Source organism: Astyanax mexicanus, chromosome 1 (genome assembly GCF_023375975.1).
Source record: "Astyanax mexicanus isolate ESR-SI-001 chromosome 1, AstMex3_surface, whole genome shotgun sequence".
NCBI classification, from domain to species: domain Eukaryota; kingdom Metazoa; phylum Chordata; class Actinopteri; order Characiformes; family Acestrorhamphidae; genus Astyanax; species Astyanax mexicanus.
In genome coordinates, this window is record NC_064408.1 from 114,918,722 (window position 1) to 114,936,772 (window position 18,051).

At 37.1% G+C, this 18,051-nt stretch overlaps 1 protein-coding gene across 11 annotated transcripts in view; it reads left to right on the plus strand.

Annotated features, from left to right (window-relative positions):
* The window catches only part of syngap1b (synaptic Ras GTPase activating protein 1b), a 234,155-nt gene that overhangs the window by 205,973 nt on the left and 10,131 nt on the right, over nt 1-18,051 (plus strand). For 10 of the 11 annotated variants that reach the window (XM_049464812.1, XM_049464794.1, XM_049464813.1 and 7 more), the window contains 3 exons: nt 956-1,167; nt 7,923-7,995; nt 16,372-16,433. In XM_049464812.1, coding sequence (XP_049320769.1) covers nt 956-1,167; nt 7,923-7,995; nt 16,372-16,433 — 347 coding nt within the window. Of the gene's footprint in view, nt 1-955; nt 1,168-2,549; nt 6,189-7,922; nt 7,996-16,371; nt 16,434-18,051 lie in introns of those variants that run through there. The other variant, XM_049464820.1, reaches the window with a different exon arrangement.

An 18,051-nucleotide genomic window follows, 5' to 3' on the forward strand; every position in this document is an offset into this window, starting at 1 on the left:
ATGGCTGATTGGATGTTTTTAAATGACAGCAATAACATTCAATTTGCATACTGTATTAAAATGTTTGAATCTGCACATTTTCCTGTTAAAAACTATTATAAAGCACGGTAATTGCCATGGCCTGATTACTACCAGACCTGTAGAATCAAGAAATCACTTAAATAGTACCTTTACAATGTGTATGTAATTTTGAGAAAAATATTACAACTTTAGCTTTGTGATATGTCTTCTAAGTTTTGCACTGAATTAAGTTTGTTTTTGTAAAACTCATATCTCAATATGCTTAAGAGAAATGGCAATATTTGATATGAAATAATATGTATAAAACCTCAACAAGGTATAATATTAAAAAAAGTATCAGTATTATTATTTCTAAGACCAAAAATACTAAATATTCAGCTCTGGAAAAATTGAAAAGACCACTTCAGTTTCTCAATCAGTTTCTCTGATTTTGCTATTTTAAGTGTTTTAGCATTTATTTGCAGAAAATGAGAAATGGCTGAAATAACAAAAAAAATGCAGAGCTTTCAGACCTGAAATAATGCAAAAAAAAAATAAAGTTCAAAAATCCATATTTGTTGGAAAAACCCTGGTTTTTAATCACAGTTTTCATGCATATTGGCATGATCTCCTCCATCAGACTTACACACTGCTTTTGGATAACTTTATGCTTACACACCTGGTGCAAAATTTCAAGCAGTTCAGCTTGGCTTGATGGCTTGTGATCATACTTTTTTTCCTCTTAATTATATTCCAGAGGTTTCCCATTAGGTAAAATATATTTTTTTACATTTTTAAGTGGTCTCTTATTTCTTTCCAGATCTTGCAATGCAGTTATACAGTGTCAGCCTTAATAACACTTATGTTGATTTAATTGCAGCGTTTTTGTGGCATTGTGTGGCATAGTACTATATAACAGTATGTCATCCGTGTGCATCTCTCCTTGTGCGTGCAGGTACGGGAGTATGAGGAGGAGATCCACTCTCTGAAGGAGCGGCTGATGATGTCCCACCGCAAGCTGGAGGAGTACGAGAGGAGGCTACTTACTCAGGAGCAGCAGACCAACAAGATCTTGCTGCAGTACCAGAGCCGGCTGGATGACAGCGAGAGGAGGCTGAGGCAACAGCAGCTGGAGAAGGACTCCCAAATTAAAGGAATAATCGACAGGTAATAAACACAGGGTTCCAAAAGGTCCAATCAGTGCATGGAGTGAGATTATATAAAAATATATGCATTTACTTAGACTGAGAGTTTATCACCTGGCTGGTGGTGTAGAAAAGGGATGAAAAGTGGGATTCAAGAGGCCCAATCCCATTTACCCCCCTTGGCCCTACCACCTACCCCTACTCCTGTTTTTGAGTGTAACCATTCTCCTTGGAACAGAATTAGAAAGGGAAAGGGGTGAAATCCTTCCCCTAAGAATTGGGACAACCTTTCAAGCATCCAATTCTTCATCAGGTGGGCTAAAGTTCAGTAACCAAGCTGCTGCTGCTGGTTAACTAGTCTTCAGAAAGGGGGGAGATGGTGCAGAAATTTATTATTATTGTTCATTCCTTAATTCCTCTGTGATAGGAAGCTGAAATTAGCTTTAATTAGCTTTTATTTTATTTTATTTTATTTTATTTTTCCGTTCCGCCTTAAATGCTGCAGCTTCTGCCATCTATTGCATCATTTAAGGTGGAACGTGAAAGTTAGCTTACTAGCTAACTACTGAGACAAACTACTAGTGACCTTTCTTATTTTTGTTATAAAAAATTCGGCCATAAAACATTGAAACTACACATTAAACTATGTTAATATAATACTAAGCGTCACTTTGTGTTGCCATCTTACCAGTGATTCTCATACCCCTTCGTTTGAAGGGCTAACAAGCCCTATCCCTTCCCACTACCTCTCCAGCCTAACAAGAATCGGGACACCCCTACCCCTCGTTGTGCACACGCAAAACAGAGGTGTAGGGGTAAGGGGTAGGGCCAAGGTGTGAAATGGGATTGGGCCTATAACAGGTTTTAGCCTATTTATGACTATTCAGCATATTCTTGTATCATTGTAGAATATTGCCTTATATCAGCATTATATAATAATATTGTTATAATGCCAAATTCATGGTCATAACCATAACTGTTAAAACTCAGGTTATATTATTACTATTATTACTATTATAAAGTTAGTTTGAGCTTAGACAAAAATGACTATATCTGTATATATTTAAGAAATAACACTTACTGCAACTTTTATAACTGCACCAAACGGTAATACATTGATTTAATTTAATATACTCATAATTCTTGCATGGAAAAAAATAATACATTAAACAAAGTTAATAAAATAAACTGAAAGATCAAATTGTATTGATGTAACATATTTTATTCATGTAGAAATTGGTGTAGTGCATGCAGTTGAGTAAAAAAAAAAGTTTTAAATTTAAATGGAATTATTACTACCATCCTATTCCCTTTCTGGTGAAATGATGATGATGCCACCACCCCGTACATGTTCTCACGCCACGTAGTCACTCAGAGCACACTGCTGTTTCAATCCATTTCCAGGAATGAAGATACGGAATGAAGACACTCAGACGGCCGCTTGCCCTCAGTGAAAGAAGTCACACTAAACTGGGGGTTTACACCTGAGGGAGCGTTCTGAAAATGAGCCCAATCTCTATATTCTACACAGATGTAGAATCTAGAAAGTTCTTCCCAGTTTGGCTCGTGTAGGACATTCGCTTATATAGATTGACATGATAAGAGGAAAATTGATGGGCGTATAATACAACATAATCAGAAAACTGACCACGGCATTTGAAGATGATGGAAAAGCTCTGAATTGTAATGGAAGAGGTGATGGATCTCTAAATCCACTGAACGCTGTGGTCCACACACAGGTTTGAATGAATACCTGCAGTGCTAATCTAAACTCATCTGGACACAAATCAACTAAGAATGCATTGAACAGTGGGGGTTGGGCGGTGTTTGGGGTCGAGGCATTTCGAGTGTGTCACTCAAGCTTGTCTATAACCAGTAGAGTTTCAGAGAACACATCATCTTTTAATAGAACTTTTAATCAAAATGCTGCAGTATTGCAACGTGTCTTATAGTTCACTCTTAAAAAGCTATTGGGAATTATCTGAGAAGTTCCAAAAAATTTGAATTTATTTTTTTTCAGTTTCAGGATAGAATATTATCGCTTCAAAAAGAAAGTAAGAAAGTATTTTAATAAAATTGTCTGTCTTCCCCTTTTTCCTTTCTTCCATATATCTGGAATATCCTTCGAGAATTATGTGAAAGGGTGCATGGTGACTTTACTGTTTTATTTGATTGATGAAAAGTTTCATATTTCAAATGTTCATGTTCTTCCATGTATCTGTGTTCCATCTCAGTTACAGACTCTCTCTCTCTCAGACTCTGTCTAAGCTGTCTATGGTTTACTAACAGACTTTTTTGTATTACCTAAAAGCTTTTGCTCCTTTCTCACTGTGGTTATTATTTGTATATCTGTAATAATTTATACCTGTTGAAATGTTGCATAATTTATTTCCATCAACCTACAGCAATTTTATTTGCGATCACATTGACATACATGAAATATGCAATCACTTACAGTTACAGTTACTACAGCGACTCATTATAACACTGCAAAGGGCCTAAAGTGGTTGCTATGCTTCCTTCAGCAAACACATGCAGTAGTTAAAAAACACTGACATGCCAAATATCATGGGACACACATAGTAGTTTAAGAGCATATCGTCGCTGTCCAATAAAAATCAAGTATCTCCATTTTTGTAGATTTTTAGTTTACTACATAATTTGAACAGACAAACTGTCCCTTACACTGTGCCATTGGTTTAGGAACCGGGGGGGGTCAGAAATAGGTGGATTTGTATCTCCCCCAAAAAAATGATACCACAGAAAAAGCAGAAATTGTTTTAAAAGAAACTTTTAATTTATTTTTCCCAGTCTGTTAGCAGAACAAGACTTTACCCAAAAGTCGTTTTTGTTGCAGTATATTGTAATTGTTGCGATAGAGTGCTCTTATCACTGACCTCATGTGTAAAGCCGGTGTTGTGCCGTAATCTGCACCCCCGCCATGAAAAGCACCTCCTCTCGGGAGCGCCTTTCTAATTAAAGTTAGCTAAAGCAATTACCTCCGCTTTTATGAAGAAGACAGTGCGTACACACTGCAGAGAGCGGGTGCTTTTTATGGCGGGGGTGCAGGTTTAGGCGCTACTATGGTGCTGAATTCAGCAACCCAGCCAGGAAAAGCACTCCCTCTCTCTCTCTCGGGGGAGGCTGCAGGTGACGTTTCTTTTTCCTTATTTCTTCTTACGAGTCAGCTTAGCTTAGAATAGCATCTTGGGTATTTCCATTTTCTAAGTAAATTTAAAGCCAATAAACATGGGTGTGCGTTCCAGAGAGAGGGTGCTATTCCTGGCAGGGGTGCTGAATTCGGCACAACAGCGGCTTTACACGCGAGGTCAGTGATGAGAGCAATGTATCAAAACAATAACAAAATACTGCAATAAAAAAAACGACTTTTGGGTAGTGTCTTGTTCTGTTAAATAGAACAAGACACTATTTCAACAGAATTGAAATGCCAATACATAGTAGTAGTAATATTAATAATAATAATAATAATAATAATAATAATAATAATAATAACAATCAAATCTGTTATATTATTTTAAGTATTAGCTGATAACTGATCAGTTTTTTTGTCATATATGTATATAATTCAGACATCGCATGCACAATTTTTTCTAACAACAGTAAATGTGTTGTGGAGTAACATGTTTAGGTTGTAAAGTCACCTTTGGTTGGATTTAACTAATAATACACAGAAGTACAGATTTTTTTTTTTTTTTTTTTTTTTTTTTGTAATTAAATGAAATGTGTCCCCCCCAATGTCAAACCCACTCCTACACCCTTTCACTATGCCACATTTTCTTGATAAATGGATCAATAGAAATACTTCACTTTCTTTATCCAGTAAAGTGGCTGTTTTGGAGATACTTGTTTTTCATTGAACAACGACGATATACAGATCGTATATACAGGGCATTCTCAAGATGTCCCCTAAAATAATAATTCATAATTCATCATCAGGCATATCAGTGTACTTAACAGATACCTACACATTGAGAAGCAAGAAGTTCTCTATATGCAATACATCCAAGAAATAGATGGTGAAGATTTAAGTCGGCCCCTTTTCTAACGTCTGACAGACTGTGTTTGGTGCTGTTTGTGAAATAAGCGTATAGATTTTAATTATAGATTGAGATGTTGAAATTTGATATAGCACTGATGATGAATGATATAATGTGAATTCATATTTTTATGTGGATATATATATATATAAGATAGGAATCTTTTAGAGCTGACCTGGAATGTTGGTTCGTTTTATGGGTACTTTTTAAAATGTTTATTCAAGATCTTCAACTCGAGATATAAGCCTGGTAAGACTGTGTTAGAGATTATATTTATTAAGTTCTGTCTGACTCTGGAGTGCAATATTGTCTATTTAACTCTTTACTCCACTGTGCAATAAATATGCCTTGCTTTATGTAGCAGAAGCACATCAGTTGTTGCGATGTACAAACTGTACAACTTCTTCCCCCAAATTCTGACCTGTTCCTGTGAAGAAAACTTAGCTTCCCTTCTGTTTAAACTTTTCATGACCTGTATTTTACCTTTTGTTTGTAGTCACTTACTTTGTTATGACTGAGGGGAAGACGGCCCATGACTAAACTACTTGAAAAGCAAATTATGTCTGGCTTTGCTCCTTTGAAAACCAAACAAAGCCCTCTTTCAGCATTTCTAATCTCTGGGGGAAAACTGTCCATTGTCTCTGTACTTTTCAAATTTAATTGTTTTGTCTGTTCTTCTTTTTTTATTTTCATTACTTTCTCCTTACTGTTTTGTAAAGCAACATAAAACTGTACCTTATCAATGGAATAAAACATCCAATCCCATTGTTGGATCACAAATCCTGTGAATTGCATTATTTGCTTAGATATAAAAGTTTAATTAGAAAGTTTTTGTTTTGTTCAGAGCACACACTGAAGCACGGTACTGTACACCAAACAAAATAAATGCCACCCGCTGATGTATGGCATGCCTGCATAGCACTTATACCTGTCAGTAATGTTCCTCATTCTTCATAAACATCAATCATGTGTTGCATTGTCTTCTTGATGAGCCATTATTGCATTATTTCACCACAGTATTTTACCTCTTTCTCTTTAAATATATTTCAGAAGCACTGATCCATGTGTCCATGCTGTACAATCAACCTTATATACTTAGAAACTAGTGCTGTGCATTCAATAATAATCTAGTAATTATGGGTACCATGAGACCATGAAGACTTTGCGTATGTTTTATCCTAGCAAATCATATCGTACCCCAAAGGATCGGGAACAAATTAAAGAAATACACAAACTAAAACTAAGCATTGAGACTAAGGCCATGTCATTATGATCCGAGGACCGAGTCCCAGGTCATGCTACTTGGTTGGCATCAGCAGCCAGAGTCTGAGATAACAAAATTGACCTTGCTCACTTAGGGATGAGTTAATGGCACAGGCATCTGGTGGGTTGGTGGTTGATGTATCAGAGCTGGGGATCTGGCACTTGCCTAACGATGCTGTAACAGTGGTAACTTGAAAGGTGGAGGAGTCTTACTTCACATGTATCAGAGGAGGCATGTGCTGGTCCTCTTTCTCCTTGGGTTGGGCCATTATTTGTTATAGGGGGAGTTCATGCAAAAAGGGAGCTGGACAATTTGACCTTCCAAATTGGAAAGAAAATGGGGTAAAAATAGAAGAAATATATACTATTTTAAACTAAGACTTTACTAATATAATATGCTACTTCCATATGACATCTATAAAACTGGCATATACGCTTGGACACATGTAGGCTTGAGTTCTATAGGTTAAGGATAATAAATATTATTAAAGTCTTTTGATAATCCTTTGATTTTGACCAGAATCAGACCAATACCTTGATACTGATACTGAGTATAGAATTAGCACACCCCTAGTCATGATAATAAAGTCACACATCGGTTGGTGTGACTGGTGAATTTTTGCGAAGAACCCTTCAAGGACAGTTGTCCCAGAGCCATTGTCAGATGGCCTTAAATTGTATGTGCCTCGAGGTCTGAAATTGCCCCCATTTTACAATATCACATTATACTGAAATCAAATTAGATCATGTGGCGGCACGGCTCGGCTTGCTTTTACTCGCGCGGAGAGACGGAGGCTTCCCGACACTTGTTAGAAGGTCATGCGGGCCTGTTTCATCATTCTAGTGATTCCCTAGGGAAGATGAAAATATATATTTCATGTGATCTGCACAATCACTAAAATACTATAATCACACATGAACAGCTGAGCGTGCTCTCAGCGGAAGCCCAGACTTCTTAAGATGAGGAGAATGGAAAATTGGCTGTTAAGCCCCAGCATTTATATATATATATATATATATATATATATATATATATATATATATATATATATATATATATATATATATATATATATATGTATACATATATATATACATATATGTATATATATATGTATATATATATATATATATACATATATATATATACATATATATATATGTATATATATATATGTATACATATATATATATATATATATATATATATATATATATATATATATATATATATATATATATGTATATATATATTGAATGGTTAGACTGGAGGGTTGCAGAAAACAGGAAACTGAATGAAGACGGGAGTTTGTTCCAGGCTTGTTTTGGATACACTTACAGAAGTGCATTTTCGCTCGTTATATATTCACTTCTGTGACGTAATTATTGTCTGGAACTAATTGTTTAACTTCTCTTTCTTCCTCTCTTTCTTTCTCTCTCTCTGTCTCACATGAAGACTCATGGCAGTGGAGGATGAGCTGAGGGCAGGGGCAGCATCTGAGCACAAAGCCAGGATTTTTGCAGATCAGGTCTGTGTTTGCGCCCTCTCTCTCTCTCTATATATCTCTCTAGTGCTCTCTCTCTTTTTCTCGCTCTCTTTCTCTTTCCCCCAATTCCTGTATGTCTGTTCTCTCAACAAAGATAATCTCTGCCGTGTCCAATTTAGTCTGTCGTTTCTATGTCAGTACATCTGTCGGCGTTGGAATGTCTCCATGTTGGTTTGCCTTGTTGTCGGTTCATTTGCTCGTGCAAAAGCTGTAAAATGACCGATTTGCATCCTTATCAATCCTGTGTGGCAGCAGAGCCCGTTCCTCTGATTTTTGATTTTTGGGTTATGGCTGGATTTGAATGCCGAAGCTGTTGATTCATGTACATGCACTCAAATACTCAGCCAGTAACGTGACTTGCTTTGGATCATTTCAAGCTCAAGGCAGCGGCGGCTGTGGCGGCTTACAGGGAGAGTCCATCTAAACACTGTTAATGTGGCTAACAGCATGGATTACAATCAGTTTGACTTAAGTAGAACTCTTGTCAAACCACAAAATTTTACATTTTTGAAAGCATGGCAAAACATACAAAAAGCTGGAGGCCAGAAGATAGAAGGGACTACTGGAAAGAAGTGTTGAGGAAAGTTGGGTCACAAAGGCACTTTAGAGGGTTCATACGGTCATGAAAAAACAGGAAAAGTTCTGGAATTTGAAAATAACAATTTCCAGGCCTGGTTAAGATTCAGAAAAATAGAAATACCCAGAAAGTTTTGGAAAAGTCATGGAAATTTGCAATTTACAACTATGTGTTTCCATTTATCGGCTAAGAAAAGCTATTTTAAGTTAACAAATACATCAGTTCAAGTTAATTCAGCAATATAGCTCTACACAATGGAGCTCTCTTAAGATCTCAGGACGCACATTTTATTATTAAAGATTGTGCTAACATTGCTTAAATAAATGTTTTTTATCATTATTGCTTTAGCTGATTTTTGGTTTTATTGTACATGTCTGCATTGATGTTTTAAAGATCATATGGTCATAAAAATTTGCCTTGAAGGCATTGAAAAGTCCTGAAAAATCATGGAAATTTATTGGATAAAAAGTGTATGAACCCTGATTTTAAAGATGTTTTAAAGGACTATAGGACGAAATACAATAATTATTGCCTAAATAACCACAGTCTTAAAAAAATGCAGGTGTTACAAATGGTTCTTTGAGTGATGCTACATACCGTAGCACTTCTCCACTGAGATTCTGCCAGTGCTGGTGCGAAAAAAGACCTCACTATTTCACAGCAAAATCACTGATTTTTAGACCAAAAAAATTGGTGCCAATAGGTGGCCAGATATGGCCCGCAAGCATGAAGCATCTGGCACGTGAGGTTGTATGATCTATAATAAACAATAATGAACAAAATTAATAAATAAAAAGCTTCTCTGGCAAGCTTTTGTTTACATTCCTCTCCTGTCTCTCTGTTGCGCTCAGCGTGACTTTAGTTTCCGCCCGTTTTTTGTTTTTCCGCCCGTTCTTGGGCTCCCTGTGTCCTTATAAGGGCGTTTTTTCCTCAGCCGTGTCCCAATTCACTAGCCGGGGCAGCGATAGTGTATTGGTCCACGACTCTGACGACACAGGTTTGATCCTGTGCAAGGAGCGGTGTGTTTATTTATTTATTTTTTATTTTTCTTCCTTTCTTCTTGGGTTTACCTGCTTTGAGATCAACTGTTCTGCAATTGTTTTCAACAATCCTCTGGGCTGGAGAGATACTAGTCTGTAACACTCTATCCCAGTACACTTCATTTTCCAAAACAGATTTTTTTTTTTTTGTGGCCCGCCACGTAATGGCTTGGAAAACATCATTAATTGCAAACTCCTGTTCTATGGTATTACTAAAATAACTCTTTGTAACACCTCCATATTTAAAAATGCGCCATATTTACAACACTACAGCTTCTAAAAAAGTGTTTAAGTGTAGGGATAGAGCAGGATTGGTAGAGTGCAACTGTGAAGGAATTCAAAAGTAAGAAGAAAAAGTTTGGATTGGTTAGGAGAAAGCAAGGCAATGAGAATTAGTGAGTTTTGGAATTTAGCTGCCAGGATTTGGGCCTAGCAAATGAAACCTGGTCTAGGCTTACATAATCTGTCCCTTTAATTAAAGCAGAAATAATGCAATATATGATAGAGAAGAAGGAAGAACTTTTGAAACTGACATTGTTAGCCACATTGTTAACTGCTGTTTTGATCGAACCATCCCTTCAGTGTGCTGTTTTCATCCCAAGGGCAAACCTACCTGCTTCTTGGGTAAAGAGTGTCAGCAGTTGTCTGTAGCACAAAATAAATGTCTATGTGCTACCCCATGTCTCAACTCAAATCTTTCGCTAGCTGGTGGACCACATCTTCAACCATCAAACCACTTTCTCACCAAAAGGCCCATGGCTGTTCCTTCAAACAAGCCTGTCTTCAGTCTTCACATTGCTATCATCTTCATAAAAATTCACCTCCAATGGTGCTTTCCCTTATTAAACATAGGTGTGTCTTAGCAGTGAAACCACATATACTTGTAAAACTTTGGGTTTATATCAGAATGGTTTCCACTAGATATGCATGAATACTGATACTGGTATCAGGTATTTGTCCAAAACCAGGTTCATGTACTGAAATCTGTAGTAACAAAATCATTTTTATGGTTCATTTCTCGTGACAAAAAGAGCATTTGGAGCAAATGAGAGATTAAGGCCAGTTACTGTAGTAATGGACAACTTTGCACAGATGGCTGAGGCATGATCTGGATCTTACATAGGATTTCTTGATGATAGGGCCAACCCTTAGACAGTATTCCATTTTGGAAGCCTCTGCTGTTCTTCAGGTAGACTTTTTGATTGTTGTGCTTTATTTAAAATAATTTATTTAAGCAATAGAATACGAGAGGGAGTGTGTTATCACGAATAACATCACGGCAGTGATCCGGTCGCAGGCACGAGCCGAAGGCGAGTGTTCTATTGCTTTTATACAACAGTTTATTGTTAAAAAATGAATAAAGAAAATAAATCAAAGAACTTTAGGAAATTCAGTTTGAATATGCTTTAATATGGACTGTGCCTTCCGCCAAAAAGTAGTTCCACCACAACTGTAACAGAACTGAAACTTAACTACAAAACAGTGTATGGTTCAGGCAGACTAACACCACGTAAGTTAGCTTGAAATCAAAATTGGGAATAAGTGAAGATGGTAACGTTAGGAGCGTGAAATAACGTTAATACTCTCCTCTCCTGCTCTGTGGAGTTGTCTTCAGGTGAAAGCTGCACATTTTTTGAGTATTTCTGTTTGTTTTGCTAGGTGATGTTGGTTAGCTTGCCGGTGTGGCTGGACTGTGGTTAGGTGACCGAAATCAAGCTATCCGCGCTTCGGAAATTCAGCGTAGCTTGCTTTAGCTCAGCATAAACTTAGCTTAGCCTAGCCTGGCTGGTTAAGTTACCGTTCTGGCAGTCAGACAGCATTAGCCGAGCGATTTTCCTTCCCTTTTTTCCACAAAGACGAGCCAGCACTGCGGGCTGCGGGCGAGCGTGCCGCAGCTGAGCGCTAGCCTGTGCTAAGCTAACGCTGCTGCTGGTGCCGGTGGAGGCAATGATTCAAAACTGTACTGTGTATATAAGCCGTTACTCAGCAACGCGTCGGCGGAGTGATACAAGTTTAGTGTGAGAAGGCCATGATGTTATCACGAATATCATCGCGGCTAGAACACTTCTCAACCAATCAGATTGTGAGGAACTAACTGTCAAAACTAACTGTTGTATAATTCTAATTTTATGCCATTTTCTTCCAAATTTTTAAAGGACAATCACCCAACCCAGTTATTAGGACTTCTTTTATTAATAACAATGCCCCGAACACTAGAAGGGGAGAAAACTAGCACATGGTTTATGCTACTTGGAGTTCTAAATGTTGTTCTTTTGGCTAGATTCTCCAAGTTTGGTAGCTGGCTTGTGTTTAACCACTAGGTTATATTCACTATAGCAAGTTTTGCTACCACTAGATCCCTGTGGTTTGAACATGCTTAAGTTTGTGGATCGGATGCTTCAGAATGATAAAACTTGCTGTCGTTTATTTAACATAAAACCCATCACTACCCTAAAAAACCTCTAACAGCACTTAGAAGTGGGACTTGAGTGGACGGACAGGACCAAATACTGTTCCTGCATCTCCAAGCAGGCAGTGTTGCAGTCCAGCACCCCTTACTATTTGACTATTCAGCAGAGATCTGTCCCTGGAGAAGAGAGATTAGCTGCTGCAGAGGCTTATCAAGAGTTGAAAGGGAGAGGAGGCATGCAGTGGAGCGTTGGGTGCAGTGTTTTCTCTCAGTAGCAGAGTTTGAGGAGAGTGTATGAGAAGCTGTGGTTTTGAAGGGGGTGTGTAGTTGGTAGAAGAGTAGCTGTGCAATAAAACTCTCTGTCTTTGTTTTCATTTGGGTCAATAAGAAAATAATAAGGTCGGAGGCGTTCAGTGGGTTCATCATGTTCCAATTTAGCCCAACATTCTTCAAGGAGGCGTGTAGACTTAATCTCCAGCCTAAACAAGATCAAAGTGCAGGAATAATGTACTTTTTATCACATTTGCAGAAATCCCCTGGCTTTACAGTGATCACGTAACCGTACTGCATGCACTGGTACTTATAATGTCTCACATGTCTGAGGAGAGCATATTTCCATATATCTGCAACCCATGTTGCTGCCTAATCAACCTAATAATGATTGCTGTGGAAATTAAATCACGCCCACAGTACATACGGTGTGCATACGGCTGATTGTTTGACACATATAGAGATATGACTGACTTTCTACAGCACAGGTTTTGTGTTATTTAAACATTTTCATGATAGTTCATCACTGTCAGACAAAAATCGTATATATATATTTTATATATTTAGTTGCATTATATGCCTGCAACTTTATGTTCATTGTATACTATTTTTTTATTTTCCTCCCTGCATTAAATATAACATCTGTTCTTTAACTCTTACAAATACTAAAATATAATGAGTTTAAGCCAAACATTCTAATCTAAAGAGATGCAACCAAAAAAGTCTAAAAGTGCTAGTTAAATTAGTAAATTTGTAAGTATTTTTGTAAGTAAATTATAATTGGTACTGATAGAAATATTAACCAGGGCTAACCAAAATAACTGGGCTTCTCTGTTAAAACATTTTGAAAATAAAAAAGATTTTCTATCAGCTGGAGTGCCAGTAATCATCTGTAAAAAAGTAATAATTTTCTGGAACCTCTGCTGCCAGAAATGTGCCTTTTTTATATATTTTTTGATAGCATATACCGTATTTTACAGAATTATGATAATTATTTTACAGATTTGATAAAGTTGTTAATATAGTGTCTATCTATCTATCTATCTATCTATCTATCTATCTATCTAGTTAAAAGTTAAGTTAAATACAGACAATTCATGTGTGTTATTTATACAGGTTTTTTTTTATAAAATCACAGCATATTTTAAGGAATAGTAAACTCATTTATTTTACTCATGTCATTTTTTCTATGAAAACAAAATCAGGGAAAATACTATATTACATATACAAAAATGAAACTTTTCTAAAAAAAAAATAAAAAATAAAATAAAATATGACAGTGAGATAGGATTGGTTGAATCCGGACACGTGACACTGCAGGATGCGTGATGGGGATTGTAGTTCCAGACCGGGATCTGTCCATAGACGAGAATTGAGGAGTTATTGTTTTGAACTACAGAGTCTGTAGCATTCGTAAAGGTGTTATTTTGCAAATGTGAGATTTTTGCGTGATAGTGAAAAAAAGATTTTGGCCATCACAAACTAAATGGCTGCATTTCCATTACATTCCTTTCATTAACTGCCTATACATGCTTATACTCTGCATATCTGTTAATCTTCATCCATGTTGGAGAATATCCATTTTATCTGGGAATACGTGTCTTCTTTGTGTGATTGTTGTGACAGTTAATACATATCTTCTTCAGACCGCGCTAACTTCATATATATTTTTCCAGCTTCTTCTTTTACGTGTTCTTCATCGTATTGAACCAAGCTTTTGTCTTTGTCTACTTTACCATAGTTTCTTCTCTTGGGTTAGTTCATTTAAGAATGGAATTGGCGTGTTTTTTTTTTCCATCATTTATTTGTTATTACTCTCCCCACTTGTACAGCAGGGTAGGTTGACTGCATGTCCATTAGCATGGCCTCATGTGTGATGGTGAGCTTCTAAAGGCTTCACAGTTCACTACACTTCTCTCAGCATGCTGGCTGATACTCAGATTATAACTGAATAAACTTCCTTTATTCTTTATTTTTTCTTTACGGTGATGAATAAGTTAATGAAATTGTTTTGTTTTTTTCTTACAGATGTTGTATACTGTGTTGTTATGTATGTCTGTGTCCTGTGTCATTATTAGTGTTATTGTCTGTTTAGTCTGTTTAAGTGTATATATCTATGTCTCTGTGTATACATGGATATATGTGTTGGCATATATATCTGTATATGTTTGTTGAATGTGTGTGTGTATGTGTGTGTGTATGAATCAAACCCTTTTTGTCCCATGATTGCAAATAAAACCAACGTTTTAGTGTTGGAGAGACACACCCTCACACAGGGGCGGATTATCAACCAGGCCTGCTGGGCTGCTACGACAAGGTCATTAACTAGTGTAGATTTATAGTGAGTTTACCAGATGTTTCACATCTAAGCAAGACAACACATTATTAGTTGCTTTTAAAGGAGAACTCCAGTGTAAAAAGACCACCTCCACTCTCCTACAGCTTTTTGAGATCCAGTAATTTTGTGCTTGTTGCCCAGCACTCTTTACAATGACCGTATCAGGGCATATTTTGCCCCAATGAATCCCTTTTTACACTGTTATAAGCTCCACACCTCATTGTTAGAATCTGGAGAGCCCTGTAATTTAAAACGAGGCATTAATAACTTAAAAAGTGCACAAGAAGCTTATTAAAACCCACTGTTTAAATCCCGTAGCGCTGGCGCCGGCTGCTACCTCAGGAGGCAGGCTATTGAGAATCTATGTATATATGTCTGACATTATCACTGCAGTGATGGCGGCTCCCGGAGCTGAAGCGAGCATTATGGGATGTAAACAGTAGTTCTTCTTTAAACATTTTTAATTTAATATATTCAGAAATGTTTATGGTGTTGAGGCCTAAGTTAGGGAAGTCCACAAAGACTCAAAGGTCTGGAGAAACATTTGAAGCTCCAGTTCAGTTTTTCCATTCCACCTTAAACACTTTACAACCCTAAATGGGAAACGGTTGAGAGAGTACAGAAACAAAAAGTATAGAGTCTCTTACCTTTATCTGGCTTTTATCTTATTGCATTAATGCTACATTTTGGACGTGTTGCTGATAACAGTCTGAATGGTAATTTTTGGCTTTTTTCTGGAGCACACAGCTTCCATTTCTTTCAAAAAGATATTTGGACCACAATACACAGTGTTTGCACAGTTTGATGGTCCATCCCAGATTTTTTTGTATAAGGCGCATTAAGCAACACTAGTAAGGATGCCTACATCGAAGTGAACAAGGGTGTCGCTATATTTACCTTCTAATGGGGAAACTGGGGAAAGCGTCCTCTGTGATTTTGTTCCCATCCGGAAAGACTTTTTCATTACAGGCTGAATTACCTGCTGTTTTTCGCAGGAGCTACTGAACACAATGTCACGTGGCCAAGAAAGCCAAAAAAACACACTGGTCCTCCTGTTTTTTCAATTGCAGTTCGGATGCATGAGTTTTATCACTGAGTAACAGTGTGAAATATTTTTTCAGAGACATCTCCCTGAGAAACTAATCCCTGTCCAGATAGGGCTGAAGTTGAGCAGACAAAATATAAAATAAACTCTTTCTCTACTGCCCCAAACTTTTCTGATTTTGGGTTGCACATTTAGGCCGCCATATAAGCACATTATTAAAAGTGGACGTGAAAATAGTAAAATGCTAAATTAAGAGACAAGATACAGTAAGCCTCAAGATAACGTTTTCAGTAAAACACTGAACTGAACTGAACTGAACTGAACTGGTCTTATCTTCTTTGTCCTGTGTGATTTAAACTAATACAATTTTAAATTTTTATGTAGATGACTTTTATCAGGAATTTAACTGCTAGCTTTTGCTTCCTGTGTAAAATAGACAAAGAAAAAATAATCAACTTAAAAAACAATTAAAATACAAATAAAATGAAAATAGGTAAAGGATTTATTTATGTAGCATGACAACATAAGCTCTTACTCAGGGGTCCAGGTTGCATTAATCCGTCCCTTCCTACACCCACTGTCACCTCCTCATTCACCCTGTCTTCTGCCTCTGCTCCCTCTCTTGCTCTCTCTCTCTCACCTCTCCTTGTGTTGATGAGATACGGTGATTTCTCTTAGGGGAGGCGGCAATCCATCCTAGTGCAGCCCCGTCTCGCGCCCGTCCCTCCTCGAATGCACAGGTAATGAAGCACCTGACTGTGAACCACCCACTCCACCCATCTCCACCCTCGACCTCACGCCTCACCAGTGTGTATATGTGTGTGTGCTGCATCTGTCCCCAACACGCCGCACCTTGCACAGGCATATGAGCCTGCTTTCACAGCCGCCGTGAGTAAATGCACCCTGTGTACTGCTTTATAAGGACTTACCATTCATTCAGAGAGATTGATAAGTATGTTTACTTTATTGATTTTCTATAACTCTATATTTTTAGAACATTTATATGCAGTAAAAAGAGATTTCACAGAGGCTAAAAGATAAATACCTTTTTATTACTTTTACTTTCTGCATATAGGAAGCAGATTTGTTTTTCTACTACCTGTCTCTAGTGGCAATAAACATCAAGACAAGTATGACTCTATTTTCCGAGAGCAGCACTTTTTAAAGTTCCAAATGCCGAACATCGCTGAGCAAGCGTTTCCCATTCCATTCCATTCTATTCAGCTGTCACCAGTGGTGAATACTATTGCTGTAAATGTTTCTCTCATTTGTGGGGTGCATTTTCTGCCATGTTTGTCAAAATGGCATGCAGTTTCTTATATCCTGTAGTTACACACTTTGTAGACACACACACACACACACTTACCTGCTCTCAGTTATTCATGTATCAGTGGTGAAAAGAGTGCTTGTTTTAAAGTATGTACTGTTCATTTTGTAAAAAATATTTATTATTTAAAAGCAAGCTTCTCAAAAGCAAGTCAGGCTACTTATATCACGCGGTTACTTGGTTATGTTACCTACAGATACACCTTCAATACCCTGACATGCTAAATGTCATGTGACAGGAACTAGTATAATATCCCATGATTTTTGCCATGTCAAATGAAAGTTAAAGAACGCTGCTCTGACCTATGGGATACGTATGTGGGGTCTACTTGGGATCACTGTGATTGCTGTCCACTGTGGGTGGTAATGCCACTGTATTTTGTGGTGCATTTCCAGTACATAAATGACACTCTGGATCAAACAATGGTTAATGTCTACTTAACCTCAGAAGTACCCACTACCAGGGCTTAACCTCACCAGATAACACCTCATAGCTTACATATGTGGAAGTTTTCCCAAAATTCTGTAAGCTGAAGAATTACTTTATGATCTGCTGTCTCATGACTTTTGGCATGTCAGTGTATTTGAAATAATGTAGCGTTTTTTTTTTTTCCACTTTTTTTGCCCTACCCTATGTTTTGAATTCAATTCAGTAAACTTACTTAACCTAATTCTAAAAAAATGGCTAGAAATGCATTAGTAACGTTATTCTATGGTGGGAAATATATGAAGCTGTATGTTTAACATTAAACACACCATTTGAAGATTTGTTAGTCTATAATAAATAGGACAAAGCACATTTTCTTTTAGCTAAGTAGTTGGACAATTGCAGCAAATAGAGGGGCCAGTTGTAACATATTGTAAGAAAACAAATCTGTTAAATCTGTGAAAAGCACAGTTAATCAAATCCAGTTCTCTGAACTAGGTGAGCGTTCCAGCCTAAATTAGTAAAATGATTATAAAACACTGTGTCTGTGTGGCAAGTTAAAATTTAACCAAAAATTACTAGAGTGCATTTTAGCACAACACATG